Raw genomic sequence first — 16,278 nt, forward strand, 5'->3', positions numbered from 1 at the left:
GTTTTCTGGAGTATGATTTTGTTGGGAAGATAATAGTTTATACTTTTATGATTTATTCCATTCAAAGTTCCTAATCTAGCTACAATCAATCAATCTCATTACGTGTTTTAAGACTTACATTTAAGGACCTAGTTCTGATGAAAAATTCGCAATGAAAAAAATGAGGACAGTTCTCTTTCCGGTGACTTCACAACTCTGTCTGTCGTGGGGAGTAGCTGCTTAACCTAGTCACGTATGTATATGTTTCTGCATTCTGTGGAAATGAAGACAATAGTTTTCTTAAAAACAGAAGTTTAAAATGCAAGTTTTCTATTTTTTTTTGTCGAACAGAACACTTATTTTTGTACTGGTGATTTGAACAATTATTTTGTAGAAAATATTTTTAAAAAATTACAATGTACATTGTTACTATATGTGCCATGGTTTATTGTTCCTTTTTTAAATTAGTATGGTCAGGTCCATCCTCCATGTCCTACCAAAACTTTTGAAAAAAAACACGATTTTTTCCAATGATTAGGTATGTGTACGTTTTCCCGGCATTGCATATGGACGATATATTAGAAATATGTCGCTGACGTAGCGTAGGCCAAATCTGTTCTACGATTTCACGTTTATAAGAGGTACCGCGAGCTGACTATATAGTAGGAAAAATAATTTAAAAAAGGCGTAATAATTCATGCATGTTTAACGGACTGCAATAAAAACTACTATTGGTACTAATATCACTGTGAAAATGTGAAATGAATATTTGACTTCTTTGTTTGAACTTGTGTACTCATTCTACTTGCTGTAAACTTAATTATGATGAGTTTTTTTTTAACTTTTCTTTGACTTTGTGAAATTAAAATGTATGCATTGTAAGTATTGTAATATTCAAAATGTTGGTATTTTTCATGGTGAATAATATTTTAAAGATAATCAACCGCCCACGAATAGTACTTTTCTGTATCAAAAACAGGAGCAGACGAATTAAAATTTTCTTCAGATACAAAAGTTGCTGACTTTACACCAATACCACCATTGAACACTTTGAGCTTCTTATCTATATTCTAGATCGAAATACTATGGCACTATATCCTATATGGAATAAAGTACATGTACTGATTGTGTAAGTATCAAAAGCAAAATGATTTTTTTATATGCATATTTGTGTTAATAATACACGTAAAACACAATTATACATAATTTATTGTTCAAATGATGGGTATCGTTCATGCTCTGTCAGCGTTAGAGCATCTTTAAAAGTCTTCTTGATTCGTGAGTAGGAAAATTACGACACATACATGTAGTTCCTAATTAACTTACTAGGATTTGTGTCTTAACTTCTGAAATGCTTCCCGTGGATAATTTCAATTAAATGAATTTCCTTAGTTGAATTGGGCCATATATTATATACATTTTGGAATCGACTATCTACCAGTATTTTGTAATATCAACAGACAACACTTTAACTTTTTCAATTGTAAATTATTATGTGCTAAGCAACAATTTAGGCCAAACTTTTTAAGTTTTATGTTGTTTGTCAATAAATATGTAAAACCTGGAAATAAAAAAGACTTAATTAGATGAAGCATGGATTGATACAAAGATTAATTTGAAATCAATTAATCAACATATTTTTTTAAGAACTATCTATATAGGTTTCAACTTGAAATATATTTCCAATTTTCTTGAACAGAAAAAATAAACCAGTAGTTTGAAATAAATTTATTTCTTAGAAATATCGCTGATTCATTTTCACATTTCAAAAAGTGATGGGAGTATACAATGTGTGCCAATATCTGATAACATAAAACTACAATTTCTCTCATTACGCGGAATACCAAGCCACCTCAGTAGGTACAGGCTAATTTATATGAGCGCTTCTAAACTAATCATTTTCCTATAATTTTCTGGTCACACTACATCTCGTTATTGTATCATAGTACACTTGTATAAGTAATAATTTGAATAAAAAAATCGGATGTCAATTTCCTTGAGAAGAAACTAATTCACTCTAACAGAGCCAATTTGGTGACATGTTCAATTATTGTTACAATATTTAATTTTCTTATCTTTCTCTACTTACATTTACAGTGTTCCTGTCAGCTAACGACTCAAGCTCTCACATTAAGTACCCCTGTAGGTTTCCTGTAAAAACAGAGCCGTACACACAATCCCGTAATTTATCGCTAATTAATTACACGGACGGTATGCAAATCAGTCGTGCCAATGTCACCTGCTGCCTACTCGACTCGCGCGCGCTGACCACTGACTGCCCAAGGCTGGACTCAGCCCCATGTCAATGTCCGTTTCCGTACCGTATATAAGAACGACAGTCTTCACATTGAAACATCATTCATTGGATTAACATTTAAAACTATCATTATAAGACGTTGTGAACAGCCTGTGAACTCTAGGGTAATATAGAAGTTTTTGAGCGTTTCTGTGACTTTTAGTGGATAAAAACAAAACCTTATCAATATGCTGAAACACGTCGTGCACAATTCTCAGGATAACAGGGATATAAAGTTAAAAACTGGAATCAAATTTAGGAAATTTCTCAGTGAACCAAAAGTATCGTCAGATGTAAAGATGACAACTGTGACCATTTTTGACACTGAACAGAACTACAACAGTCTTAATGTCACCGGGAAAATGTCGGAACGGAAGCTGCCTGTCATCAGAAGAAGGGCGGAAACTCTCCGACAGAGGGATAGGGAGATCCGGGCGCGTCTAGGAACAGTACGGAACGGTAACAAGGTAATGGCAGAATGTTCCCCTGACAACCATGTGTGCCAGGAAATCGGGTCTACCGGAAGTGGAGAATGTGTACAACCGAAACATGTTCTCGATAGCTGTTCTCCGAGCACTTGCAACGCTTCTTCGATAAATAATATGACATTTTTGTTACAACATGAAACAAGAAGCGTAGAGCATGATGATCGAATAACTGACGTCGTGGTATATGAGAATGAATCTTCTAACACATGTGTCGTGTCAAACAAAGAAACCGGAATTGACGATACTAGAAATCACCAAATTGGAAGCAATATTGAGGACAACGAAAACGTTAGAACCATTCAGAAAGCATGTTTGATTCCAGAAAGTGCCAGATTTGTCGAACTCGTGTCCCCTCGGAATCTTGGTGTGAGTCCGATGAGAATCAACAAAACTACAAAGAGAACCCGATCATTTTCAACGTTAACATCGCACCTTACTCGGAGTGTGACTTTTTCGAAGAAAAGGGTATCGACTGTGTTGAAGAAAGACTGACTGAATCTACAACAAAGTGTGCATCCCCTGTAATATGTGGTGTAACCATTGTGGAGGTTTTACATCAGCACTTAAATATGGAAATATTGGGAGAACATTTCACCATTTAAGTATATCGTGACGTCAGTATCTGTTGAGTTGGTGAGACTTATTGATACAGTGCTAATTGACAAGTCTGGTATTTAATTAACATGCTAATTAACTTCGACTGTAGTGCTAATGGAAATGGAATGTCAGAATGTGCTTTATTTACAATGTACTAAGAAGTGAAATGACATTAGTACTGAGTTCACCAAACACTGCAATTGAGAAATCGTGTTTTGTGAAGTTTGTGCCAATTATTTTATCTTTGTGAGAATAAACCAAAAATGACATCAAAAACTTGCTATTTTGTTTTGTAAAAATCCATTACAGTATTAACTTCTGGGTTGCCAGTCCAACATCCGTGTCAGACAGTTGCAACCTACTAATAGTAGGTCGGCGGTTTTTCCATATGTACTTCGACCTTTCTCACTCTCCTTAACCTTACTTATCCTTACACAAAATTAATGGTTTTCTCTCTTAGCCTGTCAATTTCAATGTTATTTTTGCTGATTATTTGTCGTCGTTACTGTATTCTTGTCAACCTTATAAAATAATTTGTTAAAGGGAAAATTCAAGGAGGCTAATTCTGTTACATAACCACGAAGCAAAACACGACACAAATGTATTGTTCTATATTCTTTATGAAACATATAATAAGAAATATTGACAAATTCCACGACATTATAAAGTATTTTGATCGATACCGTTGAAATTCAAAATCGTTGATCAACGATAAAGCAGGTATACAACATGTGTGTTGTACCCGTACCCGATCCAAAGTTACGTACGTTAATCAAATGCAATACATAACCACTGAGGAGTTGGTGAAGTTATATTTTGACAATACATGCACCTATTGTAATAACGTAAACACACTACTGCAAGAGCGATTTGAATAGTTCTAGGCAAAAACAAAATCTTTACCACACTGGCAAGGGTCAGCTGGGGTTCGGCATAAAAGACGTCCGACCATATTATGTAATGGCGGACAGCAAGCGAGTTTGACATACCTTTCACTACAGTGGGATTTTCTGGCATATAACTTTATAAAACCAACTAGTCTAATTTCCATAAGAGATGATTTGTTTCCGATATATAGTCCCTTTAACTCCAGTGTTAATATGACCGTGATGTCGATTGTAAAGACAGGCTTTAGACAATGAGGTAGTGTGAATTCAATTTGATTAAAACCCATATCCTTATTATCACTTCGTTTGATAAGAGGATCTGACAACATCCCATTAGAGGTCATGTCCAGGTGGCTTTTGGAAATGGCCAGTCGCTACCATCAGAATCTTGAATGTGAATTTCAGTGGACGAAATAGTTAGAAAAAGCTGACAGAATAATTTTCGTGTATGTAGTCATCTTGCCTAAATAACACACCAAAGCTAAATGTATATGTAAAATTGGACGAAATGACGTTTTCACTTGATGTAATGTACATGTGGTATGAAGGTCATCCGATGATGACCCCTTATGGGATGTACTGACGCACATACTGAGTTATCAAATATGATTTTGTTCATCGACTGACGTACATAAATGTACTACTTTAAAATCCTGGATGTCCACACGGATCTCAGAATTTTTAGATGAATTGTCCATATTCGGTCTTGGCATATGACATTTATTTTCCTTGTGGGTAGGTATCTCTCACTCATTCAGCAGTTGGGTACCGGAATCGACCCAGATTTGCCAAATGGAAAAGAATGACGTTACGCTCGATAACGCACGACGTCACAATCAATACCTATCTGCAATGGCAGATAACTCGGTAATGTGTAAACAGAACTACCATGTTTAGTTTGTTTTAGGAGTCTAGATCAAAAATCGGTACTGTGTTTTTAAATGGCGTATGATACAAGAAGGATGGAAAGCCCGACGAGACGAGCAATCTACCCCTACCTAGTTTACCTGCTAAAAGTCATATTTCTAGCAGATCTTCACAGTTATTACTGTTAGAAATATCGATAATTTTCCATTCAAGTTATTCTACAAAAAATGTCGTCACTAAGACGACAACACACCAGTTTCAAACAAATGTTTTCAATCGGATTTTGGAAATCGATTCTGGCACATCTTCATATCGCTGTCACAGGGGTAAAACTGCATGAGTTCCAGAAATAGCAAAGCGACAGATTATTAAAAAGGTTTTCAGTTTCTAATATTTGCGGTTACTGTTAGTGATTATATAGACAAAATTGTAGAATTAGTCAAAGCAGATTAATTTATTTGCGATCGATATATAGAGGTTACACAACGAGCAGTTGTTGGATAAGGAATTTATTCCAGACGAGTGAGTTATATTTAAAAAGTTACAAAAGACACAGCAGTACTTACCTTAGAAACGAAGGGAAGCAACTCTTATAGATCAGAATGCCAGATACGGTGAACTCGGACTTATCGACCGACTTTAATATCAGACTATATAAGATCATTTGTTACACACAAATTTTATTATAAAAATATTTCAAAAATCGTTGACAAAAGGGACTGTTATTTTTGATATTGTATGATTGTATCAGGAGGCCAGGAAACAAAGGTATCTACAGAACTATTTATTTATACTTTCATAGCCGTCCTTGTATTACACGAATAATTAACAAATAACGATTGCTAAAATCAAGCTTTTCAGACATAAGTCAGAAAAAACCCACTTATTTAGTCTGACAAATTCTGTTTTTATTTATTTTATCATGTATGACATCCTCGATGCGACACCAGATGAGATTCGTACCTTTATCATTTGATTTGCATCACACAAGAATTGAATAACTTTATACTGTGGTTGACTGTGTGGTATTGACGTAGGGTGTCAATGTCTCAGCAGACTTGTGATTGGTCAGGTTTTTTTCTTCTGGTCTGCTTTCAGTTTTGCTATGACACATTCCAGAGGTGGATACATGTATATCGATGTGATAGTAACCCCTTGAGTATCGAGGGTGCATGTACTGTAACCATGTCTAACGAACAGATACCATTTGAGTACCACCAATTAGTTAATTCAAAACACAAAAATACACACAAAAAAGGGTTTTTGTAAGAATGTTTTATTATTATTTCTTATAAATAACTGAATTGCATTAGTATTCATGTACGTGTCAAAGATAAAAGCACTTCCATTGTAAATAGCACTTAATGTAAATAAACTAAAACTTGTCCATAAAACATACGTCAATCCATAATAGATATATTAATTTCATTGGATAATAAAGCACATATTTTTCTGGATCCTAAATCCTAAATACAATAGGTCTGCGATGAGTTGTAAAAATAATTCATGCTATCAATGTCATTTAGCACTTTTTATGCGTTTCTAGCATCTCTTCAGCACAAATAATCGCTGATCCTTATTTTACGAGCTTTCTTATCCCGAATACACCTCTTTCAGCTAATAACTATGAAGAGCCTAAAGTTGATTTATATCACAGAAGTTGGATTAAAGTAAGACTTTTCTGATTGTTGAAACTTCAAACATGGCGCCGACAGTTGGTTTTCTTCTTGTCTCCAGCAGACCAAGACTTGGATTTCGACCGGAAGTGACGTAGATCTTTACCGTGACCAGGATGAAGCATGGGCTTGTATTCCATAGGATAACAGAGGGTCTACAAAGATAAATATAGTGATGTTTATAGACAAAAGTAAATTGATTGTCTTACACAGGAATAGTTAACCTTATTGTAATGAATTGTTTCTTCAATTTATTCAGTTATAGACAATCTTTATTTTGCTATTTCGTATCCGTTCATTTCAAATATCATATTTTCAATACATCATATAATTTCCACGATTATTTACTGTTTTGTTTTACTGTTTACACTCACCTTGTCAGTCTGATAGAAAGCCTTAAATCCGCCATCAAGGAGGTACATCTCGGGGTAGGTCAAGGACGGGTTAGTTAGCCTCGTTCTGAGCACGGTCCTGGGTCCTCAAGAATCGCATCCTGTGAAAAATATAGAATAAATTCAGTTAATGATAGATGATATATATAGCTTGATATATTGCGTTCATAGGCTTATCCATCTGTTCAAGTTTTCCATTTTAGCACGGCTGTTCAAAAAATTGAAAACGAGGCGCCGCAAAACATGGCGGAAGTACAACAATCTTTGGAAGCAAAATTTCAGAATGAGGGAAAATAGCGAAACGACAATACTAAAATTTATATTTACACGTAAATATCACGTTAATGTAAGAAAGCTACTTGTTTTCACTTATAAAATTTACTTAATTTAATTCGATGTTTTTATCTTGATATAATCAGTCGAAATTCTTGTGTGTTTGACAACTTACATTTTAGGACCTCGTTCTGATGAAAATTCACAGTGGAAGATGAGAACAGTTCTTTTTCCGGTGACGTCACAACTCTTTCTGTTGTGGAGTAGCTGCTGAACCTGGTCACGTGTGTACATGTTCTCCGCATTCTGTGAAGAAAAAAAAAGATATTTTATAGGGGAAGCTAAAAAGGATCGCCCGATAAAAAATGTTTTTGAACTCGTATAACACTCTTGGTCGCAATATTTAATCTTGGTCGTTTTACTTTATTTGATTTTACGTGTTATCTAATTAACAATATTGCATCAATTTGGAAACTTTTATGTTACTATATGGTAACCAATACAGATCTACATACCTGGATATGACCTCCTTCGTACTCATACGGGTATCGACAATCGATGATTCTGTAATCATTGATGACGTCATCGTAACTTCCGGTCAAGATATCTGCCATCTGTGAAAATAAAAAAATCTACATGTAAACGAATGAATCAAACGAATCGTTTTTGTTAAAAACATTTAAAACAGAAAAATAAACTTATAATGATACAAATCTATACAGTGAAATAAACAGTTTGATTAATTTCTATAGTTGTAAAGTAGATTTGCAGTGTACAATGTTCTCATTTACATTGTGAATTTAGTAGGTTTTAATCATTTAATGTCTTCAAATACAAAATTGTAAAAACTGAGTTTAAACCGCTTACCGTATCAGCAGAAATAGATTTGAGGTCCTGGTGTTTGCCCCTGATGGTCGGCAGACAAAACGTGTCTTTCCCGTCCCCAATCAAATCCTCCTCCTCTACCAAACGGTTTACAGCATCCTTCACGTCACGTGATACTGGACTTTCCTGTAAAATGTAAATAGATAAAATAAACATTATTATTATTTTACGATACATAATACACTTGCTTTTGCATGAAGAAATCTTAGTGCTGCAGATTATTTGAATCATTAACTTTTTTGACGAAAAAGATCTAGTGGTAAAAAAGATCAAAACCTTTTATTTGTAGAATTGATAAAAGAAGCATTTGACTTTGTACCTACCACAAACGACGATGATCCCCGGGACACGGGCTCGTCTCTCCTCTGTAACTTGGATGGAGTCGACAAACAATCCTTGTCGTCATCACGTCGGCGTTTTCCTGAGAAGAGAGATCGTCTGAAGCAGCTTCTGTCGTTTTCATCAGCTGTCTGAAAGTCATAAACACAATTGAGTTATGTATAACATTTATCTAAAAGATTCAAATACATTTAATAGCTAATCCCTAATAAAGTCTTATACACTTTTATTGTATAAGAACTTAGTTGTTCAAATCCAATCAAATTTAACCCTTGTTTTTTGGTATTCTGTCTATGATCCACTGATTCTATCAACATGTATAAAGTATAAGATATATAAATGTATTACCTATGGTATGATTTATTATAGATACTGTTTACCACTTATTTCTGGATCTACACGATGATACTTATACATGTACAAAATGTTACGTTTTAGTGTGTACTTAAATATAATTACCTGTGATGTCGACGGGGAAGCAAACACGTTACTGAAATCAAGTCTTGTAGAAATTTTGTAGTGGACTGGACTCTCAAACTGAAACAAAAACACAAACTGATTAGATAAACAATATCATGGCCAAGGGAGATAATATCTATAAATGTATAATAAGTTCATAAAACCAATTTATATACATTCTGTAGTTATATCCGATAAAGATATGTTTTGGAATAATGCATGTAGCTTGTATATATGTTATTGAGAAAACAAGACTTTAATATCTTATAACTATGGTTTACGTTAAATACTCACCCCGTCATCCATCCCTAGTCCAGAATCCTCATCATCAAACAGTTGACAGATGTTCTTCTTCACTTCCGGGGTCATCAGAGATTTGACCTCATCCTCATCAAAGTCAAGGCTGCGGCGTGGGGTGAAGGTCAAAGGTGATTCCATGACCTGAAAGTTATAATAAAACGGTAAACTGAATATGTACATAAACATGTTACATCAAAACATTGTTTAGTCTATCAGCGTCTAAAAAAATTCAATTTACTTGATCATGGCCTAATTACATTGTATATAATGCACTAAATTTACGACAATATGCATAAATGAGAAAAAAACCTTTCGGTAGCAATTCAAACACTTAATTTGAAATTAAGTACATACATAGTGCAAAGTGCAATTTTGCATTAATGTATGCCCTTATACGGATATTGAATATATACTTACAATATGAAACAGGTAACGTGATTCGTAATGAAATGTAAACTTGTGGTAACTGTGGATTACTCTTTAAGACTTGTGGATGCTATAGAAGACAAAGTTGATATGGACTACAGAGACAAGTCGTATATTTATAAGGTAAGGAGAAATCGACATCTACTTCCCTTAATATCCTCAATGTGTCTGTGCTCATCTCACTCACACCCAAATTGCAAGCTGTCCCGGGGGCCCGTTGAGAGGTACACGATCACTTGGAGTTTTTATGTAAACACTTGGCGGTGTTTTTACAACACCTCGTTTCATAGTTAATTGATTAATTCCGAAAACAATCAATCACAGTAATTATACGTTTTTTTGTATAGTTAGAGTTGACAATGACATTTTTTATTCTCATAAACTGAAGTTTACAGTGCATAGAATTATACATATCAATTTTACAATTAAGTCAATGAGTAGTAATCTCTTTTGCGCATGCATCTCTAAATACAGTAACAGTATATATATGTATGTTTACAGATAAGATACAAAATAGTAGACAAGATGGACATCAAATATTGTTACCAATAGTCTGTGTAATTATAATAATAAATGTAATCAGTGAAATGAGCTCGTTTTCTATTACATTGAATTGCGTTTGAAATTTAAAAGTGTTTAGTCTCTCGAAGTAATATCTGGACAGTAGTTTTTTTCTACTTGTACGAATAACTTCAATTTCACATTGAAACATATAATGGAATTCGTCGCCTAACTCATTTTTGGTACATAAATTACATATTCTTTCCATTCTTGGAATATTTTGCCATCTACCGTATTCAACAGGAAGCTTAACATTACATGTTCTAACTTACAATAACCTACAGCCAGTTTAGTAGGGAGTTCAATAAGATATCTTTCTAGAATAAGATATTGTTTATATATTCTATAATTTGTTCCTTTCGGTGAATCAAATACCTCTTGTCTCCAATTGTGTATGAATTTAGTTTTTAGTCTTTGGAAGAGTTGGTTTCTGTGGTGGTACCCTACACACTTCGGGCAAATACACAATGAAGTGAGGGAGAATACAAATAGTATGTAGTCATTTACTAAATAGTTTTATTTTAATTAATGTACACTGTATATACATGTACTTGCATCTGTTTCTCTATATAATGTACATCGTAAATGAAAATTATAATGTAGTTGAAAGTTAAAAGAAATAATTCACAAATCAATTATTAATGCTATTGTCGTTGCCGTCACCACCCTCTTATTCCCCTATAGTATCTACTAATTATCAATTAATTAACCTTTTATTGTTTATACTGTAGAATGGTATCTTCATTTTAAAGAAACGTTGTTGTATTTATTATGTCGTGTTTTTAATTGAAGATGAAACCTAATTGAATATTTGAACTTGAACTACATGTATATCTAGACACTTAACACGTGCTACTGGTTACTATAATTATTTACATTGTATTAAACATTCGGTTAATAACAAAAATAAAAGGATATGCCACCAACAATTTAAAATTAAATATATTATTTATCAATGTAATTAAACACAGGACATGATAATCGAGAACAGTGTCCGTCACCACCCTCTTATTCCCCTATAGTATCTACTAATTATCAATTAATTAATTAATTAATTAATTAATGGTATTTTGTCGACTAAGTACCGATATAATGGTTTTAATTGCACCGGACATCCAACTTCATCAAAATTATTATTAAAACAATACAATACAATACAATACAATACAATATTTTATTTATTAGAGTGTCACACATTTTTACAACAGGGTAAAAAGCAGCCATGATAAATAATTTACCAATTAGAATAAAAATGCCCAGCCAGATCTGACTTACGAGACACTTAAAAGAATATATATATATTTAAAAAGTATCAAATTATCCAGTTAAAAAATTCGTCACGATCGTAAAATGGTGCCTGTTCTATCGTATATCGGTAAGGAGATACCTGATCAGTATCATTATATAGGTTGGGATTCTTAAAAGCATGTACTAGTACATATTATTATTAAACAAAATCAAAACATAATCTTCGTCTGTACATGTTATATAATGTGGCCGCTAACGTGGATTGAAGGTTCGTATTCTGCATAAGAAATTGTAATTTAAGAGAAGAATCAAGGTTTGTGAAGTTTGGTAGATAAAAAGATGCTTTGTTGTATAGAGAAAGTTTCAAATCTGAGTAAAAGTCACAATCTATCAGAAAATGAGTCTCATCTTCTATAGAGCCTGAATTGCACAAAGTACATTTTCTCTCCTGTAAAGGTATAACAGGATGAGAATACCGTCCCGTCTCTACTTTAAGTTTCAAGCTCCCACAGCGAAATTTGGCTAAGGTTTGTCGATGTTTATAGTTCATTATTAACGTCACATATGGTTCCGGAGCAAGATTATTTTTATACGTTCGGTAGGTCCTAAGCTTATTTCTGTTGTCTTGACCGGAGTCGTTCCACATTTGTCTATACCAGTTAGTTACATCCTCCTGTTTGAGTACTAGTTTACAATTACATGTACGTCCAGACGTTTAGTAAAAACACCAATCAGTGTGTACATAAAACCTCGGGTGATCGAGTACCTCTCCCCGGGCCCCGGGACAGCTTGGGTGTGAGATGAGCACAGACAGATTGAGGATATTAACGGAAGTAGATGTCGATTTCTCCTTACCTTATAAATATACGACTTGTCTCTGTAGTCCAAATCAACTTTGTCTTCCATAGCATCCACAAGTCTTAAAGAGTAATCCACAGTAACCGCAAATCTACACTTCATTTTAAATCACGTGACCTGTTTATTAACGTAAGTACATGTATGCACTAGTATATATCCAATGTTATATTTGATTTCCAGTTAAATCAAACACTGCTAGTTTTGAAGCCAACACAACATACATACATTGCATATATCTACATGAATTTAACATGTAACAGTGTACATATGTAAATGTATCTAATTAACGTGAATTGAAATTTTCATTTCATCGAAGTCTTTTGTAACTGTTGCTCACTCCTAATAATAGATCAGACATTATTTTGATTCAAATATATTCATTATCAGTTCATCATTTTATTAATTACTTTCAGATCATGGAATCACCTTTGACCTTCACCCCACGCCGCAGCCTTGACTTTGATGAGGTCAAATCTCTGATGACCCCGGAAGTGAAGAACATCAGTCAACTGTTTGGTGATGAGGATTCTGGTCTAGGGATGGATAATGATGAGGTGAGTGATTAATGTGTAGGAAGGGAAAAATGAAAACCCAAAAAGAAAAACAACATATTTTTACTTGAACAATAAATTACGTATACGATGATTTTTTTAATTTCTTCTGAAAGTATGAAATAATCCCTCATTATCGATTGTTTATGTTATCGTTAAATTGTCCCTGTATCTAATTAGTCTGTTTATGTTTCAGTGTGAGAGTCCAGTGCACTACAAAGTTTCTACAAGACTGGATTTCAGTAACGTGTTTGCGACACCGTCACAGGTAGGTAACCGGAATATACGTAATACACCTCATATATCCATACACGTAACAGATAGAAGAATATACATGTATATATGGTGATGACGATGATGATGACGACATTGCTGATGATATGATCACAGCATGAGCAGTATTTTAAATTATAATAACATCAACAATAAATATACATGCAGTTTTACAATATCCCTATTCGTATTTTGGTTCGTCAATTGGCATTTAAATGAATATTTTGAATATCATAAATGTGTTTATGACTTCCAGACAGCTGATGAAAACGACAGAAGCTGCTTCAGACGATCTCTCTTCTCAGGAAAACGGCGACGTGATGACGACGAGGATTGTTTGTCGACTCCGTCCAAGTTACAGAGGAGAAACGAGCCCGTGTCCCGGGGATCATCGTCGTTTGGGGTAGGTACAAGGTCAAATCCTCCATCTTATAAAGCAATTATATTATAACCATTTATTTTATAAACCTCAACTGTTCATAAGATTTAACGCTATCCTCTCTCATCAAAATAGGAAAAAGATAACGACTCAAATGAAATGTAGCACTGTGATATACATGTACTATAAATTATCATGGTAAATGTAAATAACGATTAACGTCAATGAAAGGCGACGTGGATTTTCATTTGTATTTATATATTACAGGAGAAAATTGTGTCACGTGACGTGAAGGATGTTGTGAACCGTTTGGCGGAGGAGGAGGATTTGATTGGGGACGGGACAGACAAGTTTTGTCTGCCGACCATCAGGGGCAAACACCAGGACCTCAAATCTATTTCTGCTGATACGGTAAGTGGTTTAAATATATAAAATATTTTAGAAATAACAAGACGATAAAGCTCATGAAGTCTGGATACATCAATATAATTATTTTATTATTAAATGAATAAAATATACCAATATATACATGTAAACCGAACCAACTTGAATATCAAAAATGAATGAACTTTTTTATATTGGCATATGTTTTCATTTTATAGATGTCAGATATCTTAATCGGAAGTTACGATGACGTCATCAATGATTACAGAATCATCGATTGTCGATACCCATATGAGTACGAGGGAGGTCATATCAAGGTATGTAGCTCTGTAACTGTTACCATAGTAACAAAGAACAATGTAATTTTTGAAATATTTTCTGCAAAATAATTGTTCAAATCACCAGTATGAAAACAGGTGTTCTGTTCGATAAAAGCTAGAAATGTATCACTAATATTGTTCAAATTTGCAAATAAGAAATCTTAACTTCTGTTTTTAAGACAACTATTGTCTTTCTTTCCACAGAGTGCAGAAAACATGTACACACGTGACCAGGTTCAACAGCTACTCCACGACAGACAGAGCTCTGACGTCACCGGGAAGAGAACTGTCCTCATCTTCCATTGCGAGTTTTCATCAGAACGAGGTCCTAAACTGTAAGTCTTAAAATATGTAATGAGTTCGATTAATTGCAGCTAGATTAGGAACTTTGAATGGAATAAATCATGAAAGTGTAAACTATTAACTTTCCAACAGAATCATAATCTAGAACATGTGCAAATGGGCAAGCTTACCGACGACTTATGACAAACTACAAAATACATGTATTAACTCTGTCATTAATTGATTTTTTTTTGTATTTCATAGGATGCGATTCTTGAGGACCCAGGACCGTGCTCAGAACGAGGCTAACTACCCGGCCTTGACCTACCCCGAGATGTACCTCCTTGATGGCGGATTTAAGGCTTTCTATCAGACTGACAAGGTGAGTCAATGCAGTAGAATAAACAGTAATAATAAATACGGATATATCGAGATATTTTAAAACTGAATTGATATTTTTTTGGGACAAGAGATATTAAATATACCCTGAACTGAATACTTAAAGAAACCTCTTCATAAAAAAGGAAAGTGTTCCTGTACATGCAAATCGATATATGAATGTCAATCTAAACATTAAAATATTTTTATTTTTATTTTTGTAGACCCTCTGTTATCCTATGGAGTACAAGCCCATGCTTCATCCTGGTCACGGTAAAGATCTACGTCACTTCCGGTCGAAATCTAAGTCCTGGTCTGCTGGAGACAAGAAGAGAACTGCCAGTCTACGCCGTGCTTAAAGCTTCACCAATCTCGGAAGTTTTACTCTACTATTCTACACTGTCGTAGAACAACCATAGGTTCTGGTTATTGGACGAGCGAGTTGGACGGTTATTTGTGCTAAGTGCTTGAACACATTCAAAGTGCTATTTGTCATTGATGTGATTATTGGTTTTTAGTGTCATTATAAACTATATGGGCAATTTTCATTTTAAGTGCTATTGGAAGGAAGTGCCTTTTTATATATATACATGGTTATTCGTTTGTTTACGTTAAATAAATATACATCGAGATAAAATGGTGTTTGTTAATGTTTTAAATGACCCTTCCACCAAATAGGCAAATCGCCGTGTATAAAAATGTTCCTTATTCACCAAGTATGTGTTTGACAATGTTTGTTCTCTTTGGTCGAATCCATGCTCGACATTAAGGATAAACACTCCAAAGAAGTCATTAATTTCCTATATTCAACTTTTTTTTCTCATATAGATGGAAATGGAAGTACATACCAGACAAATGAATGAAAAAGCATACAGTTGAATATTCGTTGTTGAGATATTTCCATTTATTTGACAACTGATTAGATTTTATGGTAATTTGACGTTTTGTCCCGGGATACATCAAAGTTATATTTTCCGAATGGGTTGTTTGATATGTGTAATAAAACTAGGAGCAGTCAATCTTCAAAATTACGGTTATACCAAGTAGTGTTATCTGTGGTTGAGATAAGACTCTTTTTTATTTTTTTTACCAGTTATGGAAATGAACATAAAGTACGGTATAGTGTAAGCAATGCTGCCATGCATGGACTATGTTTATCTGTATGATATATTACCTATAA

At 34.1% G+C, this 16,278-nt stretch overlaps 1 protein-coding gene and 1 pseudogene across 1 annotated transcript; one reads left to right on the forward strand and one right to left on the reverse strand.

Moving 5' to 3' along the window:
* Positions 1-6,531: 6,531 nt before the first annotated feature.
* LOC138335003 (M-phase inducer phosphatase-like) lies at positions 6,532-9,576 on the reverse strand (annotated as a pseudogene).
* A 3,371-nt stretch (positions 9,577-12,947) lies between these two features.
* On the forward strand, positions 12,948-15,659 carry LOC138335002 (M-phase inducer phosphatase-like). Its single transcript, XM_069283894.1, has 8 exons — positions 12,948-13,085; positions 13,285-13,350; positions 13,612-13,758; positions 14,002-14,145; positions 14,337-14,435; positions 14,643-14,773; positions 14,985-15,102; positions 15,323-15,659. The coding sequence occupies exons 1-8, from the start codon at positions 12,948-12,950 to the stop codon at positions 15,455-15,457; spliced, it is 978 nt and encodes a 325-aa protein (XP_069139995.1). The 3' UTR covers positions 15,458-15,659.
* The last annotated feature ends 619 nt before the right edge of the window (positions 15,660-16,278 follow it).

The sequence above is a fragment of the Argopecten irradians genome, chromosome 11 (assembly GCF_041381155.1).
Source record: "Argopecten irradians isolate NY chromosome 11, Ai_NY, whole genome shotgun sequence".
Classification (NCBI taxonomy): Eukaryota; Metazoa; Mollusca; class Bivalvia; order Pectinida; family Pectinidae; genus Argopecten; species Argopecten irradians.

Excerpts from the sequence above, each read along its gene's own strand:
- LOC138335002 (XM_069283894.1), top strand. The coding sequence starts at position 12,948 with ATGGAATCACCTTTGACCTTCACCCCACGCCGCAGCCTTGACTTTGAT. Across the intron at positions 14,146-14,336 it reads AATCTATTTCTGCTGATACG|ATGTCAGATATCTTAATCGG; the intron begins GTAAGTGGTTTA and ends TTCATTTTATAG. Across the intron at positions 15,103-15,322 it reads CTTTCTATCAGACTGACAAG|ACCCTCTGTTATCCTATGGA; the intron begins GTGAGTCAATGC and ends TTATTTTTGTAG.